At 34.3% G+C, this 17,780-nt stretch overlaps 1 protein-coding gene across 5 annotated transcripts in view; it reads left to right on the top strand.

The window, feature by feature from the left end:
- The window catches only part of ARMC8 (armadillo repeat containing 8), a 78,637-nt gene that overhangs the window by 42,247 nt on the left and 18,610 nt on the right, over window positions 1-17,780 (top strand). For 2 of the 5 annotated variants that reach the window (XM_039356413.1, XM_039356411.1), the window contains 10 exons: window positions 4,893-5,035; window positions 5,119-5,216; window positions 7,014-7,106; window positions 9,771-9,830; window positions 12,968-13,048; window positions 13,991-14,066; window positions 14,152-14,242; window positions 15,060-15,120; window positions 15,665-15,865; window positions 17,506-17,601. In XM_039356413.1, the coding sequence (XP_039212347.1) occupies window positions 4,893-5,035; window positions 5,119-5,216; window positions 7,014-7,106; window positions 9,771-9,830; window positions 12,968-13,048; window positions 13,991-14,066; window positions 14,152-14,242; window positions 15,060-15,120; window positions 15,665-15,865; window positions 17,506-17,601 (1,000 nt within the window). The other 3 variants (XM_039356414.1, XM_039356416.1, XM_039356415.1) reach the window with 3 other exon arrangements.

The following is a 17,780-nucleotide window of genomic DNA, read 5'->3' as shown; positions in this document are numbered from 1 at the left end:
TTTCACCTGATTGCTTCCATGATATTTATCTCTAATTATGTCAGAGTTTTGATTGGGAAAAATGTAGTTTGCTTACGGCTTTTTGGTATATGTGAAGCCATCCATTATGACAGACATGTCAAACACAAGGCCCATGGCCGGATGCGGCCTGTGAAGTGGTTTCATGGGGCCCGCAAAGCCATCCTGGAAACAGTGAGGGAACGGCCCCCTCTGCCTTGGCCCTGGACCAAGCCGGTCGAGAGCCAATGTACAATTTTGTGGTGGCCATCTATGCTGAAATGCATTCAGTCTTAGCTCCATAAGGCCATCTGGAAACAGCGAGGAACCAGCCCCTGCCGCATCGGCCCCGTCCCTGGGTGCATGCTGGGGAGGTGTCACGCTTTGTGAGGAATGAAGAAATGCACCATCGCCTGGAAGTGGCCAGCAAATAGCCCTTGCCTACTTCACATATCCAGCTTGATGGGCTCTGGGGGAGGGGTTTCAGCAGGCAGCGGGGCGCTTTCCTCACAGCGCCGAGAGGTTGAGCCGGGCGGTGCAAAACTCGCCAGCTTTGCACCTTGTTGCTTGCTGAAACTGGAGGCTAGGCAGCATTGCACTTCTCATCAGATTTGCGCCACCCGGCTCAGCTCTTGGTGCTGTGAGGAGAGTGCCCCGCTGCCTGCCGAAACTGCAGGCTGGGAGCTGGGTGTCCTCGCACTTGTTTTTAGATTCGTGCTGCGTGGCACAACCACTTGGCGCTGTGAGGAGAGTGTCCCGCTGCCTGCCGAGACCAGGCAGGCTGGGGACTGGGCGGCATTGCGCTTCTTTTTCGATTCACACTGCCCGGCTCAACTTCTCAGCGGTGTGAGGAGAGCGCCAGCATTGTGCAGGTAACGTTGACTCTCATGCTGCTTATGGCATCCCCTCCCCCAGAGCCACCAAACCAAATATGTGAAGTAGGTGAGGGCCATGTGCTGGCCACTTCCAGGCGATGGTGTATTTCTTTGTGAGGAACAAAGGGTGACACCTCCCCAGCTGCGTTTCTTGCCTGTTTTTCTCCCTCCCCCATCTCAAATATTTTCCTACCACTCTGTACTAAGGAAGGAAGGAAGGAAAGGAGAGGGAGGGTCTGAGGGAAGTCCTGCCTTAGTCCTGCCCTGCTGCTTTTTCATCATCCCCTTGCCCCCTCCTGGCCTATCCTGGGGGTCTCCCATCTTATTGCTTTGGATACAAAGCCAGGTCTCCTCCCATCGAGAGGGAATGGGCCTCCCTCTGACTTTGCCCTTGTACCCATCATGAGCAACCTGGCTAAGGAGAGCAAGCACAGCAGCAGCAGCCTTGAGGAGGAGATAAGTGCAGCTGGGTGCCCCCTTGGGGAAGTGGGGCTGGGCTTGGTGCCACGGGTGCTCGAGGGCCAGGCTGGGTGTTTGACCTCTGCTGCCCAGGGCTCTGGGCAGCCCGCACCACCATTCAGCCCCCCCCTGCATGGCCTGAGAGGAACAGTGAGGCTCCTCCAGTGGACCATGCCTTGGCACTTGCCCTGGTCCCACTCCCTTCTGCCAGAGACCCTCAGATCTGTTCCAGTCCTGCCCAGGTCCCCACAGGCACCCTTGACGCAAACAATGTAGAGCTGGCCATGCCCACCTAGTAGGCCATACCCACTCATCCACACCCACCCAGTAGGCTGCACCCACCTTGGCCACACCCACCCACCCCCTGAGGGCAACCGCAATGTTGATGCGGCCCTCAATGAAATTAAGTTTGACACCCCTGCATTATGACTTGGTATTATGCACAAACTGAGCTACCACAAGTTGTTTAACAAATCATGATTAAAAAATCTTGACTCAGTATTCCACTGCAACTGGAATATGTCTTCTTTCTGTAATTTTTATTTTCAAACTATTTCAGCAATTTTCTGATATTTTCAGTGTCATTTTTCTTTTTTCGTTAATAACAGTTTTTATTAGTTTTCCATTTTACACCAACAAGGCTTAAGAACCAATGTGGAGATATTGTGGTCCATTAAAAAAGAAACAATAACATTATAAATATACAAACAATATTTCTTAAAATTTCCCTCTCTATATAGAATATTATAATCAAATTGATACATTTCTCGAATAAATTCATTCATTAATGTATCTAAACATAAATTCCATTAATCAATACAAATTTTCAACAGCTCAATATCTATTCTGTACAAACCTATAATTTTTCACACATTTAAACTTAAACTAAAGCTCTCCATTTATTTGAAATATTATAACCAAATTAATATATTTCTAAAACCAAATCATTCATTAATATATCGCTACATCTAAATTAAACGCTTAAATGTAGACTGAAGCTCTCTATCTATTTAAATTATTATAATCTCATTGATACATTTCTAAAAAAAATTTTCATTAAACATATCGCTGCATGTAAATTTCGTTAATCAATAAAGGTTAACAAAAAATCATTATCTATCCCAGAGATCCTGTTTTACGCTTATTAATTTTTTTCAAATGTTTTATCTTAAACTAACATATTTATATTACTATTCAGGTGCCTCAAATATTCTCTTATTTAAAGATATTGATTCTGAAGCTAGATTCTTATATTTCTCACCTGTATTCTATTCTTTTTCAATAATTCTCCAATTATTAATTCCATCTATTCCAACATTTCAATCCTTTTCTCATTACATCATCTCTAATATTAAGAACATATAAAAAAAGAAAAGGAAAAAAAAGAAAAGAAAAAAATTTACACCAAAGAAAAAAGACATAGATAAACCAAGAGAAAAAAATAATCTATTAATCCAAAAGAAAAAATCAAAAGAAAAAAGAAAGAAAGACTTATTCTTGCTAATTTTCAATATTGAGTTCTAAATCATTCCATAATGGCCTCCCTTTTGACAAATCCAAATCACTCTGAGTCACTGTAAAACCTTTACCACCCATAATTATAATCTCAAATTTAATATTTATATCTTATTTTGGGTTTCTTTCTATTCCAAATAAGTTTCCATAGTCAAGTCTCTATTTCTGCAAATAACTCTCCCATTATCGCCTGCCACATTGTACACACCAAGAGGGAGATTCCCATTGTGCATTTTATTGGGTTAATATAAGAGTTATTCTGAATAGCTTGTGGCAGAACATCATTTCCCATCTTTTTCAAGATTGCATAAAGTTTAGTTGGAATCATTTTTTTAGTGTCGTCCTCTTTAGTCAAGTTTTGCTCTTCTTCCAAAGATTTTTTTCTCTATCAGGGAGTCAAATGGTGTCTGCCAATCAGCTTGTCCTTCTAAGGTAAAATCCTCCATTTTCTTATTATAGGTCATTTGTTCATTAATATCAAATCTTTTTTCCAATATCAATTAATAATCCAACTGTGAATTTGCTTCTTCCATCTCAGTGGACTGAGAAGTCTCTTGAACATAAACTGCTGTTTCATTTAATACTTGTGCTTTACCTTGTCGATATAACGAAACCTCCTTTGTGCAAGCAATTATCTTCTCCATATTTTCCAGAATTTTGTCCAAGATATACTTATACATAAGCTCTAAACAGGTTTCCTCCATTTTTATCATATTTGAAATCATTGTCTTTTGGGGGGAGACTATATTTAAAAGCAATCAATCAATATCCATCTCCTCCCAGCTTCTTAGTCTTTTTCCTTTGTACTAAATGAAAGCCAAAAACAGATTCCAAGCAAAGAGAGTAGCAAGAACAATAAGTAGTTTCACCTGAAGATATCCCCCGGAAAATAATCAAAGTTAATCCAATATTCAGTCTTTCCGGACACCATAAAAAATAAAAGAAAACAATATTCTCCAAGTATATAATGTATTAAATCTCTATGAGAAACTTTCTTGAGGCTCCCCGATATCCAAAAATAAAATCAACCATTAGAACAAAAATAAATTTTAAGCTTCTCTTCTCCCATTTAGAACGCCACTTCATCAAAAAGGAAAATAATTCCAAAGAAAAAAGTTTTTCACAGGAAAAAAAAGAAATAGAGGTAAAAAAAAAAGTCTCACCGAATCTTCCATGATGGGTCTGTTTGCTTAGGTGATCTTATGGTTACGGTCGGTGCAGCTAAATGATCAGCCATTTTACTGACCGATCTTTACTCTGTCAGCCCAAAGGAGATACTCGGAGTACAGAGGACGCCGCCGCCCCTCTGCAACCATCCGAGAAGCCTCCTCAACCGTGGTCGCTCCTCCCGAGCGACTTTTCAACCCTCTCAGGGGTCTACCGAAAGAGGAAACTCTGCCGGCAAAGGGACAATTCCCTTAACTTGACCGCACCGCCGCGACCCGGAACCGGAAGCCTCAGTGTCATTTTTCTGATTAGGCATGCTAAATAGACCATATTTGCATTTGTTTCTAATAGACGTTTTAAATAGACCGTAAATAAGCTTTTTGCATGATACATTTACAACTCTATTTTTTATTTTTTTATTCTGTTATAGTTAACTTTTTATCCAATGATTTTAACACATTTCTTTTAATTGTTCCATGGTTGTACTAATAGTTAAAGCTCTTTTTAAAATAAATTGCATCTCTTTCCATATTTATTTTAGTTTTCTGTCAACTTCTGTGAATTTCTCTTGCTGCTCATGTTTTAAAAGTATATTGCCCATTACTTCCAGAATAGCTCTTCACTCTGACCTTGTACTGCTAATTTAAACTATACACAAGCTATTTAGCTTTCCATTGTAATTCCAGTTTTTCATCATTGGTTTTGGATATAATGTTCTCATTTTTTTATCTATCCAATGGAATCCAGGTAGGGTTCTGTGTAACACCCTGTCCATTAGCATTTCTCCACTTGATATAATTGTTTTTTTATGTATAGAAGGATTCTTTATTTGAATTATTTTTTGTGATCTTACTTAAACAGTTGTATTTCTACATGTAGGTTGCTATACTTGCTACAGCAAGAAAACTCTAGCACTGAGCTGAAAACGGAATGTGCAGTTGTTCTAGGAAGCCTTGCAATGGGTACAGAAAATAATGTTAAATCTCTACTGGACTGCCATATCATACCAGCTTTATTGCAAGGTACCTAATTTTCCATTATTTCATTGATTTCTTGAGTACACAGTTTGTGAGAACTGAATAAGAATCTAAACTTCTATTTACAGGGTTACTGTCACCAGATCTTAAATTCATTGAAGCTTGCCTCAGGTGTCTTCGTACTATTTTCACCAGCCCTGTCACTCCTGAAGAATTATTGTATTCAGTAAGTTACAGGCAGTAACTGTTCTTTTCAGCCTGCATACACGTTTTATTTCATGTGTGTTTGTGAGAGAATTTAGAATCTTTGAAATTAGAACTATTGCAATTTATCCAAGCTAAAAACTCATTATGAGTTTTTATGACTTACAGTCATAAAACCACTACAGATGACGGCTTATGTTAGTGTGAGAATTGGCTTCACAAAATAATTGGAATTTATAGTGTTAATTGGGATGCTTACAGTATGCAAGTTTGAGTTTTATATATTGCATTTCAAGATACAAAGGCAAATTAATCAGATTAATATTTTTTCTGAGAATCACATGCTGGTACTATCATCTGTTGTGTGAGAAGCAAACACAACTTTATTATATTCTCCATTTGAGAAATATGTGAATAATATTCATTATATTGATTTGACTGGTGATTAATGATGTTAATAGTGAAATGAACATACTTTTAGAAAACTCCACATGTTATAAAAGTAATATTATAATTATTATTATATTTTATTACTTCACAGGAGACTTTCATTGTCCTTACAGAAAAGTGATCATTTTCATCAGCTGATTAGCTGGGCCGGTGTAGGAAAGTGCCCCACATGGGACTTTCAAGACAGGCTTGCAGTCTTATACTGTGAAATATTCCTAAGTGTCTTAAATATTTTGCAGTTTGTATTGCTTATTTTGTACTCCAAGTACATGCTACCATTCTTGTATTTCTTAGGAAGTACCCTTTAATGTGAAACTTAAGACTTTGAGGAAGTTGTTCAACTGAATTTAGCTCGCTGGAGATAAATCATGGGGATTTAAGATATATAAGTGAAAACGGATTGGAGGTTCTGGAACTTTCTTTCCCCTCCTGTTCTGCATATTATCTACACCTTCCCACTCTCAGTTGTTGCCAATGTTCCAAGCAGCATATCCCTACTGGCCACTCATCTCCTGATCTCCCCTAGCCTTCTCATTTTTCTTTCCTCTGCCCCATTGCACTTGACTTTTCTCCCTTCTCCCGTCCTCCAGTTTTCCTGGACCAAAGAATCACTGTTTTCTTCCATGTGTGGACCTGAAACTGTTTCCTGTGCTGAGTGGTTCATGTATGGAACAGTTTGCTCATCTTTAATTACTATAGTCACTGGTACCCTGTGCTTGACTTTCTGGGTCACTGATTATGTAATTTGAATAGATTCCGAAAAGAAGGTTTTACAAAATTCTTTGTTTTCTGAAAAGGCACCATGCTAGATGAGCAATGAAAATTGAGATTAGCTCCTTAAAGCAGAAAGCTGTCATTCATAATACATTATGTATATTGATGAGGTGTATATAACATTTAATAGAAATTTTACAGACAAGTATTAATAATATCAAATACATACATGCATACATACATACATACATACATACATACATACATACATATATCCTTTAAGAAATAACAATAAGAGCCCCTCTGGTTTTTGCTGACATTTGAATCTTTAATTGGTCTACCAATTTCTGTTTCCAAATATTTCTAAGCAATGCAGAAAGTATATAAAAACCATTCTAAAAAAAGGTTGAAAGTATCAGTACTCAAGGTATCCTGTAATACTAGCTAGATTAGGTTCCTAAACTGTCAGAGCTCTACAATGTTTGTAGATAAATCTTTGTTTATATTGTGTGTAAATTAATAGTCAACTTTGCAGTCCTCAAACTGCTTCCTTCTGAACCGCAATATAGAATAAAATTTTGTGCCAAGTCCACAAAGTAGTTACATCTGTGATGTTTTTATTTAAATGTTTTGTTTAACTTTTCTGACTTTCTAGGATGCTACAGTTATTCCCCACCTCATGGCACTGCTTAGTAAGTCTCGATATACTCAAGAATATATATGTCAGATCTTCTCACATTGCTGCAAAGTAAGAAACATCATGAACGTTCTTCCCATATGCATGTGTTTATTTGCTTCTGAATTTTTTTTCAAGTATTTTAAACAATTTTTCTCTTCGATTCATTGTGTTCATTTCAAACATGTATTCTCTAGTTGGCTTACATAAAATGTCCTTGAGGCTGTCCTGGATTTCTTAACTCTTGAAACATTATGTACTAGTTCCCCATTCTGTAAGTTTGGCACTAAGTTCATAAATATAAGCAACAACTTTTCTTTAAAAAGTCTATAAAAATTATAGAATAACTTAATTTTCCTACAACAGAATAAATTGTTATGTTTACCCTGATCCTTCCTCTTGCTTCCCAGGAGATTGGGGAAAGCTTTAATATGGTGTTCTATAGATGTGGTCCATGGATGAATTTGTCAAAACTTATAAAAATGATGCTTTACAGAATTCATTAACAGGTTCAGAAATTCAGTCTCTTGAATTGAATTGAAATTTCTTCAAATCTGCAGTTCTATATACATTCTATCTAGAAGAAACATTAACAGAACCATAGTTTTCAAAAAAGGCAGACAAGAATAAAGTATTCAGATAGTGGTCTCATAGCTGGAATCTTAAATGGTATAACTGAAAAGAATATTGTTATTCTATTCTGTTTCTTTGTAATTATAATAACCAATGTTGTGATAGACAAAAAATGTTTCATTGGTATGTCCCAAAGGTGCTTTTTCAGGAGGCAACTGGACTTCCTTGTGTTTCTTTGAAGATGTTTTGCTTCTCATCCAAGAAGCTTCTTCAGCTCTGGCTGGATGGTGGGGAATGGAAGTCAGTCAGAGCTGAAGAAGCTTTTTGGATGAGAGGCAAAATGTCTTCAAAGGAAAACAAGAAAGACCAGTTGCTCCTGAAAAAGCACTTTTGGAACAACCATGACCTGGATAACTGAGAATCTCCATAGACTTTCATTGGTCTGCATTTGTGTAATTAATACTGAAACTCATGCAAATATTACAAGAAAATAAACTATAGCTGCCAATATTGGGTTAGAAAATGATATAAAATATTATTTTACCTAGGAATCTTATTTTTTTTTTAGTTAATCTGTCAGTGGACAAACCAAACCTTTTTTTTAAATACCATCAGCACCTCAGTGAAGAACATTTTCTGAAGTCAAGTGACTTTCAACTATGGCATGTATTCAATATTATATTGTGATATAAATACAATTGTTTTACTGATTAGAAAATTCTTATATGTTTTTTGGCATTTGGCACCACCACAGTGAATTTCAAATGAAACGCTCAAGATGAGAGTGAAGACTTTCAGCTTTAATTCAAAGGATTTGGCAAAAATATGGCATTAACCATTGAGGTTTTCTCTTCAGTAAGTGAACAACATTCTCTATTAGGTTGATATAGGGTAACTGACTTGGTCAGTGAAGAATATCCCATTTCTTTGCCTTGAGAAACTCTTGGGTTGCTTTTGCTACGTTTTGGGTCATTGTCCATCTGCAATACAAATTAATGATCTATCAGTTTTGCAGCATTTGGCTGAATCAGAGCAGAGAGTATAGCCCTACGCACTTCAGAATTCATCCTACACTTTTATCAGCAGTCAGATCATCAATAAACACAATTGGTAGCCATACATATCCATGCCATAACACTGCCTCCTCCATGTTTGACAGATGATGTGGTATGCTTCAGCTCATGAGCTGTTCCTTTCCTTTTCCATACTTTTCCCATCATTCTAGTTAATCTTGGTTTTATCAATCCAAAGAATCTTATTCCAGAACCAGGCTAGCTTTTATAAGTGTTTTCTGGCAAAGTCTAAATAGTCCTTTCTATTCTTGATTGTTACCAGAGGTTTGCACCTTGTTGTGAAGCCTCTGTATTTATATTCATGAAGCCATCTCTTGACTGTAAACTTCGACAATGACATGCTTATCTCCAAGAATATTCTTAGCTTGACTAGATGTTGTAAAAGATTTTTCTTCACCAATGACAGAATTCTGTGGTCATCCACTTTAGTTGTCTTCCAGGCCATTTGGTGTGGCTTGAGCCTGTCAATTAATTCCTTCTTTTAAGAATGTTATAGACTATTGTTTTGACCACTTCCAATGCTTTTGCCATCTCTCTGATGGGTTTATTTTGTTTTTCAGCTTAATGATGGCTTGTTTCACTTGCATAGAGACTATTTTGGATCTCATGTTGAGTATTCCATTGAACAGCTATCAAATGCAAATGTAACATTCAGAACCAACTCTAGACCTTAATCTGCTTGGTTTGTCATGGACTAATGAGGGAACAGGCCAATGTGTTGGTGTACAGAGGCCAAATGCCAAAAAACTTATCATTGTTCCAGTATAAACAAATCTCTCTCTTTCTCCATTTGTCTGTGTATGAGCCACAATTTGGAAGAAAATGAAAATAGTGGCATGTGAAAACAGGGCTAACTATATCTTGTATTATCCAGAATGGATTATATACAGATTTAAATTGATATTTTAATAATACAGGTAATTGCTCAATGCACATTAGGATTCAGTACAATCTGTAATCTAAAATATGAAGAATGGAAAAAGAGCTCATAGGAGGAAGGGAATAGATTTTGCCATTTACCAAGCTTTGAAAAAGAAAGACAATATCATACTTGGCTTTAATTTTATATCTTTTAATATCTGTTCTTCAGCTCCGACACTGGCATAGCTGCAGCTTTAAATCCTCACCTCAGCCACTTCTATGTGCCAATGTAAGTTTTTTTTCCCTACAAGTGGTACAATGATTGCATTTTTAAATTAAGAAATTTGTCAGTGTCAGCCCAAATTATTTTCAGGTGTTGTTATGCTGGTTATATGTAGCTTAATATCTTGTTTTTACTTGAATCAGGATATATGTACACATTTTATTAGCAAATACTAACATCATAGAGCACTCTTCCAATTTGAAGTTAAAATAAAAATGGGAGGATTAAAGTATACTAGCAACAAAATTTGAAACATTGAATAATAATTGGAGAGAATCTGTGGTATGAGTGTCAAAATATGCTGTAAAAAAACCAGCAAAAAACCTCCATGGAGTTCAAACACAGACTTTCCAGTTTTCACCTTTCTACAGCTAGCCAAAATAAAACGTTAAGGCTTTTAAATTGAGCAAAGAAAAAAAGGTGCTCTACATTATAACTGGTTCATAATAAAGGTAATTAACTACATTTCATTTAGTTTAAACTGCTTGTTCGCTAGCTAAAGGAAAGAACCTCAAGCGAAAAGACCTAGGTAGTAAAATCTGATATGTATTACATCATTAGTTAATAAGATAGTACTAAAATATATTAATTTTTTTTTATGTTGGTGACATTATTTAGAAACAGTGATTTGTTAGATACTTCTCTTGTCTTAACATTATCAAGATGATTCTAAAATTATTATGATAAAAAGATGAGAATAAAGTTTTGAGTAGGTTTTACATGTAAATATTTGGCTAGCTTTAATTGGGTCCATGTAATCCTCATTTACGACCATTCATTTAATGACTGAAGTTATGATGGTGTTGAAAAAAGTGATGTATAAACAGTACTCACACTTACAACCATCACAGGGTTCCCTCAGTTACATGATCAAAATTTGGGCACTTGACAGTCAGCTCACAATTACAACAATTGTAGGTCCCATGGTCACACGATTGCCATTTGCAATCTTCTCAGAGGGCTTCCAACAAGCAAATTCAATCGAGGAAAGTGGATTTACTTAACAATTATGTGATTCATTTAATGACTTCAGTGATTTGCTTAATGACCAAGGCAAAAAAGATAAAATTGGGTGCAACTCACTTAACAACTGCAATACTGATCCAATTTTAGTTTTCAGTTCACAACTAACTGTATAGCTTTTATTACTCATATACAGTAGCATTTGGATAACATATGCATAGTTAAAGGGCAAGGTTTTTTATGTGATTAGGACACAAAATGTTTTTGTCCCTTCATAAAGAATTAAGATTCAAGTCTGATAAATGCAGCAATTTGGAGGTACACGGTCAAACAGTGATCATCAGGAAACTTAGATGAAGAAATAGAATACGATGAAAAAATTGGATCTGAACAAAAATAATCAAAGCAGCATCTTTTTAAAAAAAAATTGGAATTGCATTTCTTTTGGTTTGTGATTTCTTTTTTACAGTTAAAGATACAAGTAGAATGGACAAATATACAAACAAATTAAAAATACTTAGTATCCTAGGTTTTTCACATATCATTTTGGGTTCTTTTTGCTTTTTACAGTCTTTTTGTTTTAAAACTTTTCAATATTAGTTACTTTAAGTATTTTAATGTTAATAAGGAATGGGTTTTTTAAAAAACAAAACAGATATACAACAATTAATTGTACACTTCTTATCAATCTACTTATCATTAGATTTGTCCTTTCTTTATATCTTCTTCCCATTTTCCCCCGTGACATCCATGTAAAGTTTGTTGAGCTGAGAGAGAGTGACTGGCCCAATGTTTCCAGGTAGCTCCTGTGGCTCAGGTTAAACTTGAACTTCTATCAATCTAGTGCCAGTCCAATACATTAACCATTATGCCCAGCTAGCCACCAGTGATCCTGTGAACTGATCACTGGACCATCAGTTAAAAATCTCTTTTCCTTTGCACTCCCCAAAGTTGCTGTTGTCCAGATTGTGCATCCTTAGCCTTATGCTTTCTTGTGCACACTATTTTTCAGTCAGCAGCCAAAAGTTACTGAAAATAATTTTAAATTGTCTTGAAACAAATTTCTTCTAAGGTTGCATCCGTTGTTATCCTATTTTAACCTTTCTTATAGCAACTCACGGCCATGCAAGATGTTAATTTATGTTATGCAAAATGCTTCATAATGTTCTGTTCAAATAGGGTTGCCATTTGGTGGTCATGGACAGCTGCAATTTTTCATTTGAGATTTATTTTCCATGATTCAGCTGTTCAATGTCATTCACAGGGATCTCATTTCTATAAAAACTAGGAACTTCCAATTTAAATGTGAATACTTGAGTGTTTTTGATAAATATGGTTGTTTAAAAGCACATATAAAATAGCCAAAAATAGTTACAAATACAATACAAATTCAACATTTATATTGCAATTGGTATAATTCTCTCTTTGAGATATATGAAACACCCTTGGATTTTTCATTTTAAAATTTATAAATATGCTTCTCCAAGATCTTCCTTATTTCCTACTCATAAAATATATAATTCCCCCCAGTGGGCTGTAGCCATATTTTCAAAGCCTAAAATAGAAAAAAGTTAGAGTTTCATTTCTGAGCAGCTTCTGTTTTTTCATTTTAAAAACATCCCAATGATAGTAAAAGAATAATAATAATTTGATTTTTTGGCAGCACATGGTTAATATTTTAAAGAGCGACGCTAAGAGAAACCCAGTGTTACCATTTTTTTACAACATGCAGCTTGTCTGTATGTTTTTACTTTTCTTCCTTTTTTTTTCAAAATAGCAACCTCTTCCCCAGTGCTACAATTTTTGCAGAAAGTACTACCTGCAAGTTTGGAGATGCTTCTCTTCCAAGTCCTACTTGGAGGGAAGAACTATTTTCTTCTAGAATGAGGTAAAGAAAAAAGGTTAACTTAATTGACACCCCCATCTCCCGTTGACTGCTGTTGTAAAAAAACAAAACACAAGAACAAGCAATGTAGTTTGTACTTTTATAAAAATTTGTGTTATTTCTAAAAATTGCTGGCAAGCAGTGAGGGTGAAGTCATGTAATAATCCAATTCTAATATTTATTTGAAATGAATGAAATTAGACATTGAAGGCTATAAGCTTGCAAATAACTAGTATAAAGTAAAATAACTTGTTTTTTTTTTATGTTTAAAGAGCTGTGGTTTGTTTTTTGATAGGGTCCAGACCATCAGACAGTGCTGTTTAATCATGGAGCAGTGCAGAATATTGCTCATCTGTTAACCTCTGCATCTTATAAAGTAAGCCAATAATATAATCTGTTTTCTATAAACTAAGTTATTATTTTAAAATCTTGGTGCAGTATTATTGGCAGAATAATAAGTTAGTCTAGCTCCTTTCTGAAGAAACAGGAAATTTTTTCAGTTTAGGCTCAGATAGATCTGTATAGATATGAAAGAGATCTTATTTCTTGTAAAATAGAGTTAAAAGAGTAAGTAAATAAGTAAATATATTTTTATAAATGATTTTTTTCTGATGGTTATGGTGACAGATATATATATATATATATAGAAAGAGAAGAAGTATGTTTGGAAGAAAATAGTATTAAGAGAGTTAGCTTTCTGTGAAGATAGCATCTGCTAGGGAACATTTAGATATTATATAGTTATTATATCATAATTATAAGTGTTTGGTATCCAGTATGCAAAAATCAAAAAAAATTTAATTGAAAGTCAAGCCATTAATATATGAAGTTGAGCAAAATGATAGAATGAATAATTACGGGTGGCTTTAATACCTCTTTGTTGATTGGAGTATTAAGAATTTATTAAGTTAAACCTGAAATCTCTAAGTAAATAAAGAACTATAATTACTATATTTATCTATGATTATAATATTACAGTATTAAATATTATGGAATCTAAAGAGTACAGAAAGCAAATAACTTGTCACAAAATTTGTTGGGACTCTATAGAAAAAGAATTTTATCTATGTATTTTTGAATATCCACTTTGCCCAAATTAAGATGCATGAAAACAAATTTCAGTCACTTTAGAAAACACACAATGCTTTGGCCAATAATTCATGTCCCTTTGGCAAATTTGCTTTCATTTTTGATAAGTACCCTTTAGTTTGAGTTTTTAAACATTTTCAATGAGATTTAAAATGGCATTTTCACTTGACTTCTAATAGTTTTAAAATACTTTAATTGTAATTAATGTAAATGCTGTATGTTTATACAGGTTCGAATGCAAGCACTGAAATGTTTTGCAGTTCTAGCCTTTGAAAACCCCCAGATATCAATGACTCTTGTAAATGGTAGGTTTCTGAGGTCAGTATGTATACTCATTAAATAATTACAGTTAAACTGTTTCTTGAAACACATTTTCTCTTTGTTTTTTAGTGTTGGTCGATGGAGAACTACTACCACAGATATTTGTGAAAATGTTACAAAGAGACAAGCCCATTGAAATGCAACTCACATCAGCCAAATGGTAAACCTTAGAATGTAGAAAACATGCTAATAATAAAATATGTTTTATAATATTAATGTTTCATTCATAGTAGGCAATTAATGGTATTAATGGTAGACAATCCTTTTAGGACAATGAGCACATTTGGACTTGCAGATATTTGGGAGGCATTTTCACAAAATGAAACCATGTTAGCTCTGATTAACCATAAAACAGACATTTACTAGGAGGAGGACTATATGTTCCTTCATTATCCAATCAATTTTTAATCAACTCAGCATACATTTGTCTTCTATTTAGGAAGGTAGTTGCATTTCAAAATAAAGCACAGAGCTACAGCTATAATTTAACCATTATTTAACTATTATTTTAATTTACTAAGAACCTTCCCTGAGTTTTATATGTATTTGATGCCTTAATACTCATTTATTGAATTACAGAAAGAATTCTGTAACTTTGTTCATAATCAAGTCTAAGATGATTTAATTAATTAAAAATTAATTAAATTTATACTACATTTTACACAGGTTTATAGTGTTGTATATTAAATAGCACAAATAGGTGTTGTATTTGCCTTGATTGAGGTCCATTTCTGAGTAATTGTCAAAGCATACACATTCCTAATGTTTTCCAACCTTTAGGTCTTAGATTTTAGTGCCCACAGTTCTCATTTAAAAAATCATGAATAGAAACAATATAAAACTGGGACAACAGATAAAACTCAAGGTACATAACATACGGTACTGTTGCCCAATGAACAAATTTTATATCATAACAAAATCAAAACTATGTAATATATTGAACTCAGTAATCATGTTATTTTGATATTTCATTGTAGCCTTACATACATGTGCAGAGCTGGAGCAATCCGTACAGATGATATTTGCATTGTGTTGAAGGTAAGTGGGAGAATCACACTAATAGTATTTAAAACAGATACCTCAAAAGAAATAGTGGAATGACTTTATTACTAAAAATAGGAAGTTTAGTAAAGAATCCGGAAATAATTAATAATTGACCGTTACTATTTGATTTTATTAGTAATATTGTTTTTGTTGTATGGTTTGTATACTACCCTGTATTGGTATTCAGTAATGCTAAATTATTCTGTCTTTAAATAATGATGAAGTTATGTAAGTCTAATACATTTTGTTAAGTGAAAGTTGGAGTCAAGGCTTAATAATGTTCCTTGCAAGTATTATAGTTGCATATAATAGATTTGAATTTGTGATCATATAACAATGTAAATACTGATTAATAAATAAGTGAATATCAGTGGTTTCTTTAAATTTTACTTTTGTACAAATACCTAAGTAGGTTTGATGATATATTTTATTAGGTAATGCCTGTTAAAATACCTATATTTAGTGACAAATTTAACAGAAATTTATATATATATAAACAACTAGTCAAAAAACTAATTTCAGATGTTGTAATTTCCAGACATTACCATGTTTGGCACGGATGTGTAGTAAAGAGAGACTACTAGAGGAGAGAGTAGATGGAGCAGAAACTCTGGCCTATTTGATTGAAACAGATATTGAACTACAGAGAATTGCCAGTATTACTGACCACCTTATTGCAATGCTTGCAGACTACTTCAAATACCCTAGTTCAGTGAGTGCCATCACTGATATAAAAAGGGTAGGTTTATTATGAATTAAGTAGGTATGATGTGTTTCTGTGTGCTTGAGAGAAAGAGAAAATGAGAACTTGGATTAATATATTTACTGTATATCTATATCTAGAATCATTGTTTGTAAACTGAAATGAAAATCTGACAGAATCGTCAGCTGAGACAATATGTGAATTAGCTTTTTAGTTGTGCCTGAAATTTATATGCTTCTGACTTTGTATATATGAAACAAACTAGATGGGTTTATAATAAGCTGTAATAAATTGTTCCAAGAAGTTAACATAATTGCTACAGTTTCTTGTATTTGATTCTATCTGAAGAAGGGATTGAAATTTTGTATTTGAGAGATAAGCCAAGAGATATTAGTTATGTCAAAAATTAACAACTGCTCAGCTTGATGGCAGTGAAATGCAGGACAAAGAGTGAAAGATGGGAAAGGCAACCATTTTAAATTGATTTGGGTATAAGGGGGAACTACATTTTCACATTTATAGAAGATAATCAAATGCATAATATGGTTTCAGTCAAGTCTGCAATAATAATTCTTTACATTATATCAAGTATTTGAGAGACTTTTGTCAACTTTCAATCTAGTAGTCAGCAAGCTCTGTAGTAGACACTAATTCGAGATTTGCAGCTTAATCTTGGCTCACAGAATCTGATACAGTATAAAAGTTCCCATTATTAATATTTTAGCCCATTTAATCCCAGATTGTTTAATGCATTTATTTTTAGTGGTGAGTTAAACATTGCAGGTAATATTCTTGTTTAATCTTCAAAAGGATACAAATTTACAAAGCAAGTATTATATAGAATGATATAGGGAATGTTTTTGCATGCTCTCCCAAATGATTTCCCTATTTTCTATCTCTTTTCACAGAGATGGTGAAGAGTTTCAATTTAACCAATTTGTTTATATAGCTGTAATGATGGGAACATCTCATTATCATAGCAAACACTTTAAATTATACTTATAATGTAAGCTAAACAAATTGTTTTAGGGATTGGCTCCTGTTATATTAAATATTATACAATTCTGTAGTGTTTTGTGCAGTCATCATCTTCATTTTTGTCTTGCTTCATCTAGTGTCCTGTCCTATAAAGATTCTAAGTTTGAATCCGCTCACGTTAACTGGTTGTGAAGGTGGGCTTAAGCCCTATTTAGTATTTTTCTATTACTAGACTAGAAAATCCCAGGATTGCAGGCTAAACGGGAAAGCTGAAAAAAGTTCTGAGGGGGAAAAAAAGACAGCAAACAGTTTCTATATTTTTTCAATAAAAAGCAAACTCTTTTTATATTGTTTCAAGAAAATGCAATCACTAGGATTTGAGCTCAACTTAAGGGAATTGTTAGGATTTATAAGATTTAAATTATTATAATTGAGGAGAACAGAAATGAAGTTCTACATGAGATACAGAATAAAGTGCCAGTTGGAAATTATTAAAAATGCTTCCTAAACTAAACTCTTCACTCAGATGGTATAAATTAGTTAAAGTGATAGTTGTGAAATGTGTCTTAAACAATTTGCAAAGCATTTTTATTTAAGTCACTCCCTATTCCATTCAGAACTCAGAATATATATAGTTTGATCAACACCCATGAGTTTGCAATTTTAAAATATGATATGAATTTAATTATCATTAATAGCTTGACCATGATTTAAAACATGCTCATGAATTGCGCCAGGCTGCATTCAAGCTCTATGCTGCACTTGGAGCAAATGATGAAGATATTCGAAAGAAGGTAAGCCTAAGAATTTATCAGTTAGTTTCCAATATCTCAAAAAATGAAGGAACTTTCAGAATTTTTAAATACTAAAATTGATATCTCTTGGTAGTACAGGTAATCCTTGCTTATCAAGCATACATATGGTGTATGTTCATAGTTACAATAGAACTGAAAAAAGAGACTTTTGCATCACG

This window comes from Crotalus tigris, unplaced genomic scaffold, assembly GCF_016545835.1.
Source record: "Crotalus tigris isolate CLP2741 ecotype Arizona unplaced genomic scaffold, ASM1654583v1 scf7180000018824.943158, whole genome shotgun sequence".
NCBI classification, from domain to species: domain Eukaryota; kingdom Metazoa; phylum Chordata; class Lepidosauria; order Squamata; family Viperidae; genus Crotalus; species Crotalus tigris.
The sequence above is the reverse complement of the archived record's forward strand: the minus strand, read 5'-3'. Positions and strand labels throughout refer to the sequence as shown.